Source organism: Pleurodeles waltl, chromosome 7, assembly GCF_031143425.1.
Source record: "Pleurodeles waltl isolate 20211129_DDA chromosome 7, aPleWal1.hap1.20221129, whole genome shotgun sequence".
NCBI classification, from domain to species: domain Eukaryota; kingdom Metazoa; phylum Chordata; class Amphibia; order Caudata; family Salamandridae; genus Pleurodeles; species Pleurodeles waltl.
In genome coordinates, this window is record NC_090446.1 from 324105454 (window position 1) to 324122855 (window position 17402).

Here is a 17402-nt window from a genome sequence, read left to right on the forward strand (position 1 = left end):
GCATCTGCCCGCCTCATTCTGGACATCCCACTCTGAGACCATATCTCACCCCACCTCAGAGACCTACACTGGCTACCAGTATCAAAGAGGATCGCCTTCAAAATCCTCATTCACGCACACAAGGCCCTCCACAACACAGGTCCCGCCTACCTCAACGACAGACTCAACTTTCACACCCCCACCCGCAACCTTCGCTCCGCCAACTAAGCCCTTGCCTACGTTCCTCGCATCCGTCGCACGACCGCCAGAGGAAGATCATTCGCTCACCTTGCCGCAATGACCTGGAACTCCCTACCACTCCACATCTGCCAGACCCAAGACCTCCTATCCTTCAGGAAACGCCTCAAGACTTGGCTTTCCGACCAGTAGCTCCCCCCCCCCCAGCGCCTTGAGACCTTACCGGGTGAGTAGTGCACTCTATAAATCCCTGATTGATTGATTGATTGACTGTGTCCACCTGATTACCATTAACTCTTATACAACAGTGAAATTGGGATGTTGATTTCTCCGTATAGCAGATAGACCTTTTCATAACCCTCACCTCCATAGGAGCCTCATTCTTTTAATTTGGGCAGAACCTAGCAATATGCCCCCAGTTGCCACAGTCGAAACACTAGGGACCCGGCTATAATCTGGGGCTTTTATGGGTCCTTAACACAGGGGTAATGTTGTTTCAATACCTGACTGTAGTTTTTCTTCACCCCCAACCCAACGGTTTTCATTTCCCCTCGGTCTTCTCTTTAACTTCTGCCCACTTACCCTCTTCCAAAGCAATCTCAGTAGCAGTAGTAAGGCTAAGATTGCTATGCTGTTTCACCTACTGCTGTATCCAAGGTTTAAGAGTGTTTAAAAACTGTTCTAAAGAAACTTTCTTCAATATCTCTTCTCTTGTGGTTAGTTTGGATTGCAACCATTTATCCACTAAGCCTTTAATCCTAAAACAATTGCCCACAGACATTTGCCTACTCTCTCCTTTTCCTGGCAGAAGCTAACTCTATATGTCTCATCATCTACACTTAGTGCCTCATTTACAAGGCCCGTGGCACAGGGCAAAGGAGAAAGTGCCTGTGTTGCCCTGCCCTACTGGGAAAGGGCAGAAATGTGACATATCTAAAAGATACCGCACACAGAAATGTGCCATATCTAAAAGATACCGCACATTTCTGCCCTCTTCCCTTGCACTGGCACACAAATTGCTGCCATACACCAACACAAGCACCCTTGCACCATGGTGCAAGGGTGCCTGTGTTGTAGGATTGATTGTTTTTGTTCAGGAAGGTATACCTTACTACACATAAACAATCACAAGAGGTGTTTTCCCCTTTCTATGAGTGCTGCAGAATGCAGCACTCATAGAAGGGGGAAACACAGGAGGAAATAAATACATTTCTTCATGTTGCATCACTCTTATGCCACCTCTAATGTGGCATGGGAATCTGAAGCATTCCCAGATTTTCAAATCTGAGAAAGCATCAGATTATTTTGGGTTCCATGGGTGTTGCTTTCGGGTTCCATGGGTGTTGCTTGGGAACTCCCCAAGCAACACCCATAGAACATCTCTTTCACACAGTGTTATGCTTCAAACAGATCCACATTTACAAGGCCATGAAAATCCATGTGAGGTGGCTTTGTGTGGCCTTGTAAAATGGACTGACACACTGTGCCACCAGAGCATCAAAAAGAATGATGCTCCGGTGACGCAGTGTGCCACTAGGGCCTCGTAAATGAGGCCCTTACGAGGCCCTTAGACTTTCAAGAATACTTTTCTCTATATCCAGATAAAAAGTAAACAATCTGGGATTTGCAGTCTGATATGCTGCCTGCAGGTACCCAGGAATAGTGGACCAAGAAATTGTCCCTATCTATCTTCAAAGTAGCCTCTCTGCCAAGTAGCCAGTTGTGCTAACCACTTCAAGTTGTTACAAAAAGGTATACAGCAGGTCCTCTTCTGCAGTATATTTCTGAAAAAGCTACTGAGGCCAAGGGAGTATGTCCTCGTTATTGACCTAATACTTCAGCTAATTTGAGAGACTTGGTAGATCTGCTGGGTTTACACTTACAATATTTGTTGGAGAGACTCTTTTTCCTGCTGGGAGGTGTGGATAAGCCTTTAGATAAACCATTCCACTTCTTGTTGGCCCTCAGGCAATTTATGGATTAAAGCTTCCATGGTTTTTATCCCATGTCTGACACCACTTTACAAAGGGGTGGTGATTAATAATTGCATAAGTTTGTAATTGCTTCAAATGGTTGCAGTTTATCTGGCTGAGTAGTAATGTACTCCACAGTTGAAGGTTAGTTCAAGAATATAGGTCTCTGTTGGAACTCTACTGATGAACTTTGTCTTTCTACTTCTTGGAGGTGACAAGATCGTCATCCAACCCACACCAGCCCTCGGCAGAATAGAATAAGGCATCAGGTAAGTTACAAAAAACATAGCCATTTACTGTTAATCGGGAGTCCTGTGCACGGCCTTCTACACTTTTATTTCATCGTTCACAACCTGATGTAATTTAATGAAGCAAAATGCCTTGCCCAAGCCTACAGGCATGAGTGGTTTAATAATAAAGAAAAGAAAAACACAAGTCAATAATGCTCCCTGTGAGTCTTGTAATATAACAAAAATATAGGTCCCCTCCACCTTTATGAAGAACTCTGGGTGTTTTGAAGATCGTAGTTTTCTATAGTTCTGACTCTCTCTCTCTCTCTGTTTTTAGGCTTGGGTGTTTGCCACCAAAATACTCGGATATGAAGGAGGATTTAATTTCTACCTTCCTGTGTGTGTATTTCCTGGGTTTGAGGATGTTTTAGGGTCTCAAGATTGCCCAGGTTTTAATCCGCTGGGCAGGAGGGTGTAAGAGACATACTGGATTGCCCCTTGTCTGCCCCTCTTCATCTCCCTGCAGCCTCTAAACCGAGGCACCCAGCTAGCTGGCCACAATCCTCCAGGAGTGTGGTGTGCGTTTTCACCTTAGTCGCTGCTGGAAGAGCTCATCATGCCCTGGTCCACGCCTCCTCCTCCTCCTCCTCTCACACGCAGGATGAGCTCTCTGTGCGTCTGGGGCATTTTTTGATCTCGGTTCCCATCTCAACGTTTTGTCTCCTCGATCTCTTCACGTTCCTTCCTCTTCCTCTGGCCCCCTCCTCCTACTCAAAGAACGAGTCCTTTTTTGGAGTCTGACCTCTTTTTATCCTTCTTGTCTGCTTCCTTCATTTATTCTGTCCTTTCTCTCTTTCTACATGTCGTTTTTCATTTTTCAATTTTGTTAATCTGCAGGAAGCTTCAGCTGCACAATGTATTTATTTGGTGATTTTGTCTTCTTCCATCCTTCCCCTTAGACTCAAGAGCGTCATGGGTGAACCAGGACAATAATGAGAGTTAATGCACGGCCAAAGTAAATGTTGGAGAACAACAACTTCAAAATGAGAAGCGCACCAGAGGAGCACTTTATAGAGGAAAGGTCCCTGGAGATCCTATGCTCAGAGCAAAGCTTACTGGCGTCACAGTTCAAAGAGGCAAGCGTGAGATCCAACTCACACAAGGATGCTCAAATGACAAAAATTAAAGTCAGAAGATCATAACGGACTATACATGTTCACCTAGAAACATTGTGTTTTTTAAATCCACTTAATAACTCAGAACACGAAGTACACAAAATAAATCAAGGTGGCAATAAGTGTGACAGACAACATAAAACAGTACCTGACAGGAGCTCCTCTGGACTGGGCTGGCTTCAGCATCACTGTGATAGTGGTCTCTGTTTCATTGAAAGGGGCATCTGTATCATATTCTGGCATTGATGGTGCTATGAAAAGAAAGACAGTAGTATGTTTAAGTTGTCCTTGAAACAAATACACCTTGACTTATGTCAATGGATCTCTTCTTTTGAACACGTACAAATGCTCAGTGAATACACTGTTGTATCTTCTGAAACAAATTATCATATATGATGTAAATGGTTGCAAATACTTTCTCCTCCTTAACCGTTAAAGTTGTTTATATAGTTTTATAAAATTTGAGAACTATACGTATGGATGAGGCCCCATAAGAACTGAAAAGTCTGTTTGCATCACCTGCACCTCCTCAACATGTCATCTTGTCTTGGGCTTAGAGCAAGGCATGGGCACTGGGGACATAGGCTTACAGAAGACATTGGATTTCTACAATTTCTACCCAAGGCAGGTTTTTGAGGTATAATGTACACAGAAAATGGGGCTGGATAGTGAGACGTGAGCTCCAGTGACCCTTGAGATCTAATTCATAGATCCAGGATTTCTCCAGCTGCAGGATCCCTACCTGTACAGGTGTGGACCTATATTAAATCATGGCTTTGTGGAGTACCCATGAGAAGCTAGGACTCTGACAGAAACAGCACATAGGCATTGTAGGGAAGGCTGGTTGCCTGTACAACACTGACATGCGGGTTAAATTATAACTCATCATTCAGGACTTTTCAGGAGAAGATTAAGAGCTTATTAAGTAAAGGCATAAGAGCCAGTGCCCAAACTTTTGCTCAGAAGGCTGCGGCCGGCACCACAGAAGGTCAGTGTGCCAAACACCAAGGCTGAATAGTCATGATTTTACTATATGCCCCTATAATCCGCCACTCGACACTCCCTGTGTCTTTATCTCAATCGTGCAGATTGCTGCTTTCTCCCTTTGTCTCCATTTTCCCAACTTTCTGTACCTAATTCTTGCACTTTAGTGTGATTTTCACTCTCTTCATCTGGCTAAATTTCTGATGTACATAAAGCGTGCCCGTGTCCAAAATTGACTGCTAGTGGGCTCATCATCGACAAAATTTAGGCATTTAGATTCAGATTTTGGACTTTGGGAGAGCCGGCACATGCCTGAGAGAGAACTCATGGTGCTGCTCAGTCTCTCATTAAAATGAACATGAATGCACAATATAGATTGCCTGGACTGGCTGAAACTTTGTCAGTTAATCAACAAGGACACAAACTCAATATGCACCATCTGAGGACAGCGTTAGCCTTTTTCTGCTTCTCCTGAATGGCCAGAGATGAAGGCAAGTGAGATGCTGTTGCTCAAGCTGGAAGGTCCAGAGAGGCCAAATGCAAAAAGCCAATCCACTAAGACACGACGTACCAGTTGAGGACCATGGAAGTAGAGGCATCTAGTGGGGGGTAAGATTGTGCGTAACCCTACCCCCCCCGTCATCATAACAGCACAAAACTGCAAAAACGGCCAGATGCTCCGAATGCTAGTGTGCCCATTGAAAATGCATTCCTGAGAACCTGCTGGTGGCTTGCCACACAGTTACCAAGAACAAGTAAGATTACTCCAACACCCCATTTGCTGATAGAGTGTGCTAGGAGGGGTATTTGGTTCAAAATATTGGATAACTCACTTGCTAACCTTATTTGTTATAGATCTCGTAGACTTCACTGACTTTTTCTTTGTCCCTAAAACTTTGTGATGTAAGCAGCAGCTCAACTACAATACCTCCAGGACCGTTGTTTGGGAGAGCACGTTCCAGCTCAACAAAGGCCCCACCTTTTGCACATTAATGAGCTTGAGCACATGAAAATAGGTTCACTCCTATTGTGGCAAATCTATTCCACACCAGTGTCAGAAAGATGTTCAAACTGCATATTTGAACAGTTTGTTTATTGTGTATACCTACCTACTATTGTTGCCATTCTTTGGGATTCTTTGTATAACATGAAAGTATACAAGTTTACAGACGTTTAATGGACATTTCACCTGTGCATAATGTATGCATGTTTGGTCCTGCCTTGACTATTGTACCAGGTGCTAGGTTTATAGAGCACTCACCTACCAGTCATCACTTATATCACTTATGGCCTAATCTCTTTACAGCTCCTCTTCACTTAAGAGGAAGTGTGGTGCATTCACCCACGCACCTCACACCCAATGTGAAGAACACACTCAATAAAATCCCTTGAGTTGCAAGAGCAGACATTGCTTCATTCCCAAGCGCGATGAAAATGTTGATCGTGCACTGGGCACCATACCCACTTCAGAAGGAAAGTGGGGCAGATGATTCTTTTAACCAAACATCTACACACCTATCACATCCGCAAAGTTATCACGTTTAAAATAATTGAGGAAAATTGTCCTATGATATATGCTTGTGGAAGATAAATTACACAAAAGAAAAAAAAATATATATATATAACAACTTTAGCTGAAGAAATGTCTCACAGAACCGTCCATCTGAGGAAATGTAGTTGAAAACCTTTTATTGTTGAATACAAGTTTTAGTGAGTTGAATGAACGTAGGAAACATTACAAACTTCATAAACTGTGTCATTTCCCCCAACTTCTTCAACTTTGTGGGTGAGGTCTGTAGCTTTGCCACTCCCTGCCGGGTCATTGAGCACATAAGTGAACACGCAAGAAAATAAGCTTTCATAAGATTACAGCAATTCGTAGAGAAGATACTCTGTTAGGCATTAGACAGTGAGTCTCTGGCTCACAATTTATAGGTCATTTATACGTAATCACCCCAGAGGAAAACAATGGTTCTACTGCCCGTAACAAAACATACTTTATACAAGTATACTTTAGTCTTATCTTATCAAGCATTTTAGGGCCTCTTGAAATAACAACCAATGATGGTGCCAGTTATGTGGGGAGCCCAAAGGTCAGCTTTGAGAGTTACTCTTTGCCCCAATAGGAAATCAGGAGATCACTGCAGAGCAGGCCCGGTTCTAGCGGGTGGGCCGGGTAGGCCAAGCCCACCCAACCATGCCCTTCGGTGCTCCCAGATAGGATAGGTGGCCGAGGAGAACGCACATGAGAAATGCTTCCTTCATGTTGACAGCCAAACCGTGTGAGGTTTTTTTACTTAGTTTACATTAATGAACTTCTAGAACCCACTTTAAAGTGCATTGCTTTTATAAATACTTTTTAAATATGTAGTGAAAAGGGGAAAATGCTGGCTTTAGGTGATTTTCTCTATTTTGCACTGGCTGAGACATTAAAATGTGCATGTCAGTAGAAAGTGGCCCTTTGGCAACCCTAGCTCGTTTCCAAGGCAAGCTGCAGTTGGGTAGTGTTTATTAGGGAAGTGGGGACAGGGTGTTACCAGCCAATGATGTAACAGGTGCAGTGGCACCAGGACCGAGGGCTTCTTCTGAACCTCAATAATGTCTGTTCTGTGTGAATGTTCTGAGAGTGTTTATCACAACTTTGTGCTAATGCAAAGTCACACAAACTGGTGCAAAATCTTGATAAACTATTTGCTTTCCAGTGCAAAACGTATTTAAATTCGGAAAATAGCCTTAAAGTAGCACAGATAATCATTGGTGCTGCCTTGTGCTACGATGCACCATATAAGCATGAAATGGGTGCTATAGGGCATTGCCTCTCCACGACTTAGGGTTTCTGATGCAAAGTCCTGTCTACTAAAAAGTTAGAATTGGCTTCGCACCAAACATAACACCTTATTGAGGCAGGTGTTAAGTTGAAGAAATGTTTTAATTCATTTTAACATTTTGCGCACTGCATGTGTGTTGCACTATACAACACACATCCAATGTGTGAAAAGTTTTTAAGTTTTTCTAGGCACAGTATTTTGAACTGGAAGGTTCTGTCAAGTACAAAACTTATGCTAGATATAATGCACATACCTTCATACCATGGGACAAAAAAATTTCTGCATGGTGCTAGGCAGCCTGTTTGTGCATGAGTGCTGGAGAGGACAGCATAAAAGCATATCTTAGTAGATATGGCTCTGCAGTGCTGTCTTCCCCTAGTGCAGGGCAGCATAGCAACTTTGGTTACTGCACTGCATGTTGCTATTTTGTTTAGTAAATGTGTCCCTAAATGTCAGCGAGGATGTGAGTGAGAATGTGAATGAGTAAAAGAGTGACTGAAAAAAAGTGAGTACTCAGGTGAGAATGAATATGAGTGTGAACAAGAATGAGTGAGAGTGGCAGTGAGTAAGCACAACTGAGAGTGAGAATGAATGAGTGCAAGTTAGTAGGAATAAATGAGAGTGTGATTGTGAATGAGTGAAAATTAGTGAGCATGAGTAAGAATGCAGTCTTATGCTTATGAGTGTGCCCTTGACTCTGGCATACTGAAGATGATTCTTGACTTGGAGGCACCCATGGCCACATTTCAGCACTGGTATACACGAGGAAGTTCTTTGTATGACAAGCACCAATAAGGAAATGTTAGCAAATGAGGGAACACTAGACGTGCTTAGCATAAGGGGCACCTATGACAAAATACTGGCAGGGGAATACTTGTTGTCATTTGTGGCATAGGGTCAACTTTGGAACATTGTTGGCATACTGAAAACTAATCTTGGCATGGGCCACCCATGTCAAAATGCTGGCACACTGAAGTTAATTTTCGGCATGTAGGAGGATCACCATGAAATATAGGAGGGGGCAACTATGACAAAGTACTTGCCCTGACATACTAGAGATAATGTTTGATTTTATGATAACACAGTGCTTGGGTGGAACTAATGGAAAAAAAATTGGCAGTGGCATATTATGTTTAATTGTTTTACTTAAATGTCATGTATGGCATATGTAGAGCACGTATGACAATATACTGTACCTCACACAATGGAGGTACTTTTAGTTGTCTGGGGTCACCCTCAGCACATTTTGGAAAAAGTGTTGTGAACTCCTGGGAGCAGCAGGTCAAAATGGCCTGCGTTTTTTCAAAATGATCATCAGGGGAGACCTCCAGACTCCTCCCTATAAGATGTCAGGCTCACTCACTTCACTCTCTACAATTCAGGGCAAGTATTATGACTCACCACTTTAAAAAATCTCTATCGCAACTCCAAGAACAGCAAGCAAACAGTGTCTTCATGAGCACAGTTCACTTTCATCAGCTTCCTCAGTGACTGGGACATTACACATTAGATTTTGTTAAATTAATAAGTGTAGCAGTGCAATGTGTACTGTTCTGAATGAATACAAAAAATAAAAAAATAAAAAAAGTTTTAAACAATTTGTTGCAATGTTTCATTTTTGGGAATACGTGAAAAATTAAGTGTCTGACTTAAACCTTCACCTCTGTGCTTCACGAATGATAGAACCTTGCAGGTGATCTTAAATCAAAATGTATTAATAGTAAAGATTTAACTTAGGCCAATAATATAGTTTAAATTCAATATGTGGTCACCTCTACATCAATTAGCACATATGGACGTAACTACTATTATTTTGTTTAAACCCCTTTTTCTCTCCCTATGACTTATCAATCCATTTCTCATTGCAGTATCAAGCAGAGAAACGTTTTAAATAATGAGTTTGCGGTATAAAACATGCAGGATCACAGTGCTGTTTTGGGGTACTCTAATCTGTTCAGATGAACACAAGTTTTCAAGTAATACTAAGAGAAACAATTAATGATCTCCGTGCATATCACCTCAGCACCCTAATACAAGTGGTATCTAAAACAGACATTTCTATATGTTATGTTATCATATTAGTCATGATTTTATTATGGCTTTAATTATAACTTCAGCAATGTCACTTATTGTGCAGTCTTCAGGGTTAAGGATATGTGGCATTATTTCATAGGACAATTGAGGGTCAAAGGTCCTATGATGTCATTTCTGTGGATGCCTTTATGTTCAGGGATTTGTCATGCCCTTTTCTCCTATCCCTGGCATTTTGGTGAATCAACGTACAAGGGTAAATCTAGGGCTTGTAGGCTACTTCCAGAACTGACATAAATTTGGCCTGCCGTAGCCCACCCGAACACACCATTGGACCATCCAGGGAAAAATTCCGGGAACCGAGCCTGCTGCAAAGTTCATTTGAAGGATGAGCTGCATGGACTGAACTTTTCTCAAAATTCAAGAGGTAATTTATTTACTAAGAGGAAAAGTACGGAACGGAGATCAAACCATGACTCCATTGTCATCAAGATAGCATCTCTAATATCTGTTGTGAGTTGGTATGGCCAGACGTGACTGATACTCTCTCTTACTTGTTTAATATCTGATGATTTCTCTCACACACCTGTAGCAGGTAGGCGCGGAGAAGGCAGTGTAAGGGTTTCAGGAACCTTACATTTGTGGTCATTCTAGTTTCATCTGGTTTTCTAGTGTCCAGAGACTCCACCACGTCAGATTTCGGACACCCGAAACTCGACACCAGGCACGCAGCCACAGAACAATGCTTAGCACTGCCACCGAATGAGGAAAATCAAGGCGCTGCCTTCACTGTCTCACTTTGGCAAGCTTAGTTGAGGGAGAAACCTGGGACAAGGGAGAACACTCAATTAGGGTTCGGGGTTGTTTAATCCAAAAATGATACACATCTTGTGTTCAGAGATCAGCAATACTTCGTTTCATAAGCAAACCTTCCTCTCCTTTCCCTACTGTACCAACCAAAGGGTAATTGTCGAAGACATTCGGGGTAATAACCACTTGGAGCCAGTGGTATGAGCTAGTCCTGTTGAGACCTATGCTGCTGCCATCTTGAGAAATGACAACCTACATGTAAACGCCTTATGCAGCACTGAAACCACAGCAGGTCCATTAATTTTATATCCATATAGTCTGCACGGTTCCAGTCGGGGGAACGTGTATAATAAAGTAACATTTTTAGTCTCAGAAAAGCGCACTTCTGGAACAGTTTCAATTTATAGAAAATAGCTTAGTATCAAACTGCACTAACTTTGCAAAGAAATTGTTTGCCGATGCAGCCACCACTGAGATCACGCTACATACTGTTTTCCCCTTTTAGCGATTGAATTCCACGGTGTTTACATTGTGCCGCAAGCCCCAATCCGGATAGGGCACTGGAGAGAACGACGTATTTGATACTAGGCCTACTTAATAACTGGAGCAGTGTTTTGCAATGTTCATTATGCACATGCACGAGGAACGCTTTCCTTTATAATTATAATAAAAACAGGCTCACCGTGTTTATACCATGCAAGGCTGCACTGTCTGAGGTGAAAGCTTTGAAAACACATGCCTCTGTCTCTGATGGAGTTCAAACAAGAAGCAGAAAAGCAGTCTTTTTGTGGGCTCACACTGAGAAGTTGATATCCATACGCAGCCCACCTCTAAAACATTTCATTTTGTTTTCTGATGCCAGCTGCATACTTTTCTTTAATTATATTTTTTTAATGTTTGCATTCTCTAACGGCATTTAAAGTACTATCTGAAATGAGAGGCAATAAACACCTGCTTGGAGGAACTTGTGTCTTAATTTACAAACGTAATGGAATAACCTTCAAGGTCTCTCTATCGTTCTCTCTCTCTCTCTTCTTTGTTTCTCTCGCTCTCCAGCTACATTTCTGTTTATTTTTCCCACCTCTGAAGTGTTGCCGTATCTCAATATTTGCTTAAAAAATAACACTGTTTTCCAGGGGCTGTCCAGCCACCTTTACTTTCTGGACTTTCCTTTTCTTTTCACTTCCCAAAGTTACTGAGCAGAAACAAGGAGGGTGTGGCGAGTGCTGGTTCAATGTGCGAGCCTCTCTCCCATCCCAGTGTGCTGTTGAACTGAATAACAGCATGTATGAGTGCAACCGAAGCCCAGTACTTGATGATTACACGAGTAAGCCCAGTAAATCCTTCCCAGCCAGTGCTGTAGCTGTGTCTGGTACCAGTGATGAGCACGTAGATATGGAAGCGTACCTTTTGACAAAAGATGTTCCTCGTCACCTTGAAAAACCTGAGGATCATATGCAGTTTTAGTCTTTGACTCACTCCTATGGCCAGAGTGAGTGTTCCGTTTGCTGCTGCAGCACTGATTAAACTCCGGAGCAAAGGCTTCCCCTGCAGGTGGGGGGCAAGAGCGGCGTCTCAGGCATCTACAAGCAGACAGTTAGCACCTCTTCATCGTCCCAGGATTTCAAGATAGTGCCAGGCTTGTGTATTTCATTAGAGTCGCAACCACCAAGCAGTGCTTGATAAACAGACGTAGCAACTGTCTTCCTAGGGTGGGATTGATCTCGCTAGGGGGCGTTCTCACGTAACAACTTGGACGTATGACTGGCCTTTCAGGCTGTGGAATGGTGGGTCCTCCCACCACTCTGTTTCACCCAGTGCAGGACAGGAATGCTCCCACACTGGCCACCTGATCAAGTTGGGCGATCCATAGTTTCAGCCTATAAAACATTACAGAGTGCCTGGGAGGCATCGCGAGACCCAGGAATCATCTGGGCTCTGTGTAAAGACAGGGCAAGTTTAGGAGAGCAGATACATGGGACTGACTGTGGTGAGGTAGGTAAAGATTGCCACTCCTCTGGATGACTTTCATTTGTTACCCATGCCCTTCGGTCCACGAAGAGCAGACTGAGGCGGTGCAGGAGTGACAATTGCTGGGTTTTCAGTATGAAAAGACATCCATAGAAGAGCTACACAAAAAATGAATGTGGACATCTGTGAGTCAGGTCTGTGGAGGTGGAGAGCAGACTTGATGCTGTGTTTTTCAAGACTCGCTGGATTTGGGACCTCCTTCTAGTCATTAGAATACAGGACGTGAGCCATAAAAAAAGTCCAATGCCCACAAGAGGGAAGTAATTAATATATTAGACCATTTTCAAATCGTGAATGTGCCATTTGTTATTTCTCTTGAGGACAGATTGGAAAGATTGGAAAGGGATTCAAGTTATTCTGGCTTCAAAGTAATCACATGGGCAGGTCCGAGTTAGAAGCAGCGACGGCTGCCGCAAATGTCAAAGGGGATTGGGGGGCTGACGGGGACAGGAGAAAAAACACTTACCATTCCACCGTTACCCTGCTGCCCCCTCCTGCCATCTCGCTCCTCTGCTCCTGATGGTGTTCCCAGCATTCACTGGTACACCAGCATAGGCTCCCCAGCAATCCTAGTGCTGCTCTCAAGCTAAACATAATATTAAAGCAGCAACAGGATTGGTCTGAGCAGCTTGGCCTGTCACTCAGATAGTACATTGGGGTCTTTGCAGTTTCTCCAGCATGGCTGTGCAACACAGTCGGGTTGCAGAAACCTAAGTGCGCATGTGTGTTTGGCCAGCCTAAGACAGCTGGCCAAACAAACATGCGCACGTAGTTGCACTCCACTCCCCCTCCAGTGGCCCAGCCCCACCTCTCCCTGCACTGCTGACTTAGCGTACAGAGGAAAAATAAAACAAAAGCATACTATCATTTTGTTTTTCATCTGCTGGCTCTTTGACGGGGAGGTGATGCTCCTCTGCACTTGCAGAAGAGCTAACCCTGGTTGGAAGAGTGACAGATGGAACTATATAGAATTTTGGTGGGGGAATGCTTTTTTCAGAGTTCCTACAGCTTATCCAGTTTAGGAGTTCTGAAAGGTTGGTGACAAAAGAGACCTCGGCTCGAGGCATAGGGTCACATTGCAAGTTTATCCTCTGCTGGGAGGCCACAGCAAAGAATGAACACTACTTAGGCTATTAGATGTTTTACTTTCTCTTTGTCAGCCCTATGGTCTTGAAGAGGTAGTAACTTCATGTTCTGGGAAGAGATCTAAAAGATCATGGGGTCAAAGCTGATGTCCTGTTTTTGTTCAGGCTATTTTACAAACTGGCGTAATGTCACCATTGCAGCAGTTTGTAAAGCCTTGTGCCACATTATACCTGCAACAGGTATAATGTATGCAAGGTAGGTGTACCTCCGCTAAAAGCCCCACAGAAATGACACAGTGAAATTAGGTCATTTTTTTAATGCCTGCTCAAAAGATAAAGATGATACTGTGTTGTTGTCTCTGGGGCCCATTAACATTGGTTAACTTGTGTCAAAATGTTGATGCTAATCCAGCAATGTTAAGGTTTAGTGCCACAACAGCCTTTAGAATTTCTGACGCTATTGTTGGCACTTTGCTCCATGGAGCACTGTATTGCAAATAGAGCGCTCTCATGGCATCGTCAGGAGGGTGCACAGCGGCGCAAGAAAACTGGCACATCGATCACAGTTTCTTGTAAATGAGCCCCTAAGAGTGGTAATGAAAGATAGGCAGCCTTTTTTACACAGGAAGATGGTGCCCTGGCATACTTGGAGGCTCTGAGGGCTGGCATGCAACACAGTAGCAATGTTTGATGCTTTGAGGCCGTTGTAGATTAAAATGCTTGACGTTCTGTTGTTTGTTTGGCTCTTTTCCAGATATTCTGTTCCTTCCAAAAGTCTGTCCTGCTTGTTAGCCATGTACATTTTAGAGAAGCCTCGAGTGACTGTTTCAGCTTACTCTGAAGTGTTTATATGTTTTGAACGCCCTCATTATACAAAGTGGTGTATCCTTCGGTGGTGCTTTTATTAGCAGCTACTGAAGTTATTTGTGGAGATGTTTATTACTTTTGGGGTACCCTCCTTCTGTGAGACATGTTTATTTGCACAACTCTTGATCTTAACGTTTCGGACAATATATACGTACCATATCTAGCGTCTTTACTGTTGTAAAAGAGAATACACTCAATAGAATTATTCCCCCCAAAAAACACCAAACATTGAATTGAAAGTTATGTTTTGAGCAATGTCATTGCTTGAAGACATTTTCTTAATGATAACCCTGAAAACTGTGAGCTCTAATGCCACGTCTCTCTCTCTCGTAAGCAATGTCAAGAGAAACTTGCATTGCAAATTACAGAATGAAAATGTATGTATTTATAATTTTAGTTTTATGTAGCACAAACTGAGCCAAGGGCACTGGAACTCTTTACATGAGCACCAATTACATTACTCAAGGTTAGATTATTTTTAGGCACATTAAATGATTCGAACCTGGGGCCAGATGTACGAAGCAGTTTTCAAGTCGCAAACAGCGAATTGGGTTCGTTTGCAACTTGAAAAATGCTATTTGGGATGTACAAAACCCAAACTGCGATTCGGTAACTTGTTACCGAATCGCAGTTTGGGTTTTGAGATTTGGTATTATGGAGGGGCGTGACAGGGGCGTCACTTCCTAATACCGAAGCCAGATGGTATGTATGATTGTTTTGTGACCGTGAATGCTGTCGCAAAACAATTGCAGTTAGTTTCAAACTGGTGCTAACCCATTCACAAACCCTTTGTGAATGGCAGCAAAAATATTTTCATTTTTGATTTTGAAATGCATCTCGTTTTCCTTTAAGGAAAACGGGCTTCAATTCAAAATTTAAAAAAATGCTTTATTTAAAAGCAGTCACAGACATGGTGGTCTGCTGTCTCCAGCAAGCCACCATCCCTGTGAGGGCGGGCATTCCCAATGGGGTCGCAAATTGCAACCTACCCCATGAATATTCACGAGGTAGGTAATTTGCAACCCCATTGGGAATTGCAAACAGTGTCATTGACACTGTTGTACATCAGATTATGCGACTCGCAAATTGCGAGTCGTAAAACCTAATTTTTGTACATGTGGCCCCTGGTTCCCTAGTTGCAGAGTTGGCAGCTCTGACCCTGCTGAGACTATCAACGACTCTCACATGCAGCTTGATATCTCTGTGCCTTGGTTATGACAGTATCGCACAAGCTGAATTTGTGTGTGTAAGAAATCTCTTCTTCCAAATGAATTGTGTCTAGTTCATTCTTTAAATCCAGGTTTTCTTTAATTCCTATCGGAGTAACATGCCAAAGACACATTATCATTGTTGGCCCATGTTCCATTTGTTATACTTTCTCTGTTGCATTCTTGCAACCGTATTTCCCACACATATACCCCGGTTCACCCTGTTTTGTCTGCAAATTGTCATTATATCACTTAAAAAGTGCACTATTCACAAGCATCTGAGTGTATGTCACAAGACGATGATGGTTCTTCAGCCAATCCTGTCTAAGGAACCTGTGTTTCTCATAATTCCATAATTGTGCCATGTGCCAAAAGGGGCAGTTTAGGTAGCTTTGTCCCTATCACCAGTTCCAGGTTTGTGACAGGGTGGGAGGAAACAATAAAGAAAGCAAAATTAAGGTGAAATCAAGACAGACATTTCCAAGAGTGAATGAGGGGTCCACTATAGTAGTCTAGTTGCTAATTATCAGGGTTCTAACCTTAGCGGCCAAATGTGGTTTTATTTTAAAACAGGTACGCACCCAATATTTAGCACTAATGGACCTGGTCCTCTCTGCAGGGTCCCCCCAAATGTATTTTGTCTTCCTCTGCCATCCTTTGCTAACCCATTTTCATTGGCATTTAGGAATCCTGCTCTTTTTTATCTGCTAACATGAAACAAAGTACTAATGCTCTCTCCTTTAACCATGGTATAATTGCCCTTCACTGATTGGTATATTTAATTGCCCTGTACTTCCCCAGTATATTATACTACATGTACCCAGGTCCCATAAACTAAGTGCTACTTGTGGGCTGCAGCAGTCATTATGCCTCCCTCTAAAGTAGCCTGCAAACTTCTCAATTCTGCCACTGCAGTCTGTGGTGGAGTTTTATACTGCCATTTCGGCCAGACAAAATACAACTTTTGCCTAGCCTAAAACTTTATTTTTAATATTTACATGTCACCCCTAAGATAGGCTTTAAAGGCTCATAGGACAGGGTGCATGATACTTAAAAATGGGTACAAGTAGATTTAAGTTTTAAGTGTCCTGGCAGAGAAAAACTGTTAAAATCATTTTTACTGTACTGTTGTAAGGCTATCTCTTTCATAGACAAACAATGCTTTATTTTATTACACTTATTAAGTGATATCTTTAGTTTGGAATCAGATAGAGAAATGCTGTTTACAATCAAATTAACTGTAATTTAAAATCCTCTTTAATGTTAAATTCGGATTATAAGACACTATCCTCAAAATAACACTTTTACAAAGTGCCTTTCTGAGTCTGTCCAGGGTCACATCACTGTGAATGACTCTCCTGTGGTATTTTCTGTATTCTGTGACTGCTCGCGATGAGAAAGCTGGCACTCTCATTGAAGAAGCTGCCAAGTAGAAAATGTACTTGAATGACAAAAATAAGTTATTGCCCTCTGGCGCTCAACATGATGACATTCACACTGATTTTACAGCACGAGAGAAGCTCTTTGTGCTGAAAATCAGCACGAACAGCATAATTTACCTGAACTCTGCCACACGTGGAACTCCACACAACGTGGCAGAGTTTTTTGGGCACTTTGTGGAAGTCTGCATACCAGAACTCCACGAACTCCACCCAGGCCTAGACACAACAAGCTGCCATAGGCCACCCTGCAACTTCGCAGCTGACTAGAACCAAGAGGTGTCCCACAGGTCCTGGACCCTTGGCTGACATCACAGTGTACTCCTCCTGAAAAAATGGTGAAGGTATAGAAGTTTCAAGTTCTACAGTGAGTACCTGGGCACCAGTTAGTGGTAAATTGTGGACCTATTGCTTGTGCAGGCCCACATCCTGTGCAATTAATAATGCAATTGCTTAGACCCTCCCTAACCTTGCACATCAGATGTCTAATGTTAATGATGACTGAATCCATGCAAGCTTTTCAGGATAACCTCTGAATAGCTTAAAATATCTCATTTACTTTTC

At 42.7% G+C, this 17402-nt stretch overlaps 1 protein-coding gene across 1 annotated transcript in view; it reads right to left on the reverse strand.

Moving 5' to 3' along the window:
• The window catches only part of PTPRT (protein tyrosine phosphatase receptor type T), a 1804620-nt gene that overhangs the window by 497877 nt on the left and 1289341 nt on the right, over positions 1 to 17402 (reverse strand). The window contains exon 11 of the mRNA XM_069243772.1: positions 3704 to 3806. Coding sequence (XP_069099873.1) covers positions 3704 to 3806 — 103 coding nt within the window. The remainder of the gene's footprint in view (positions 1 to 3703; positions 3807 to 17402) is intronic.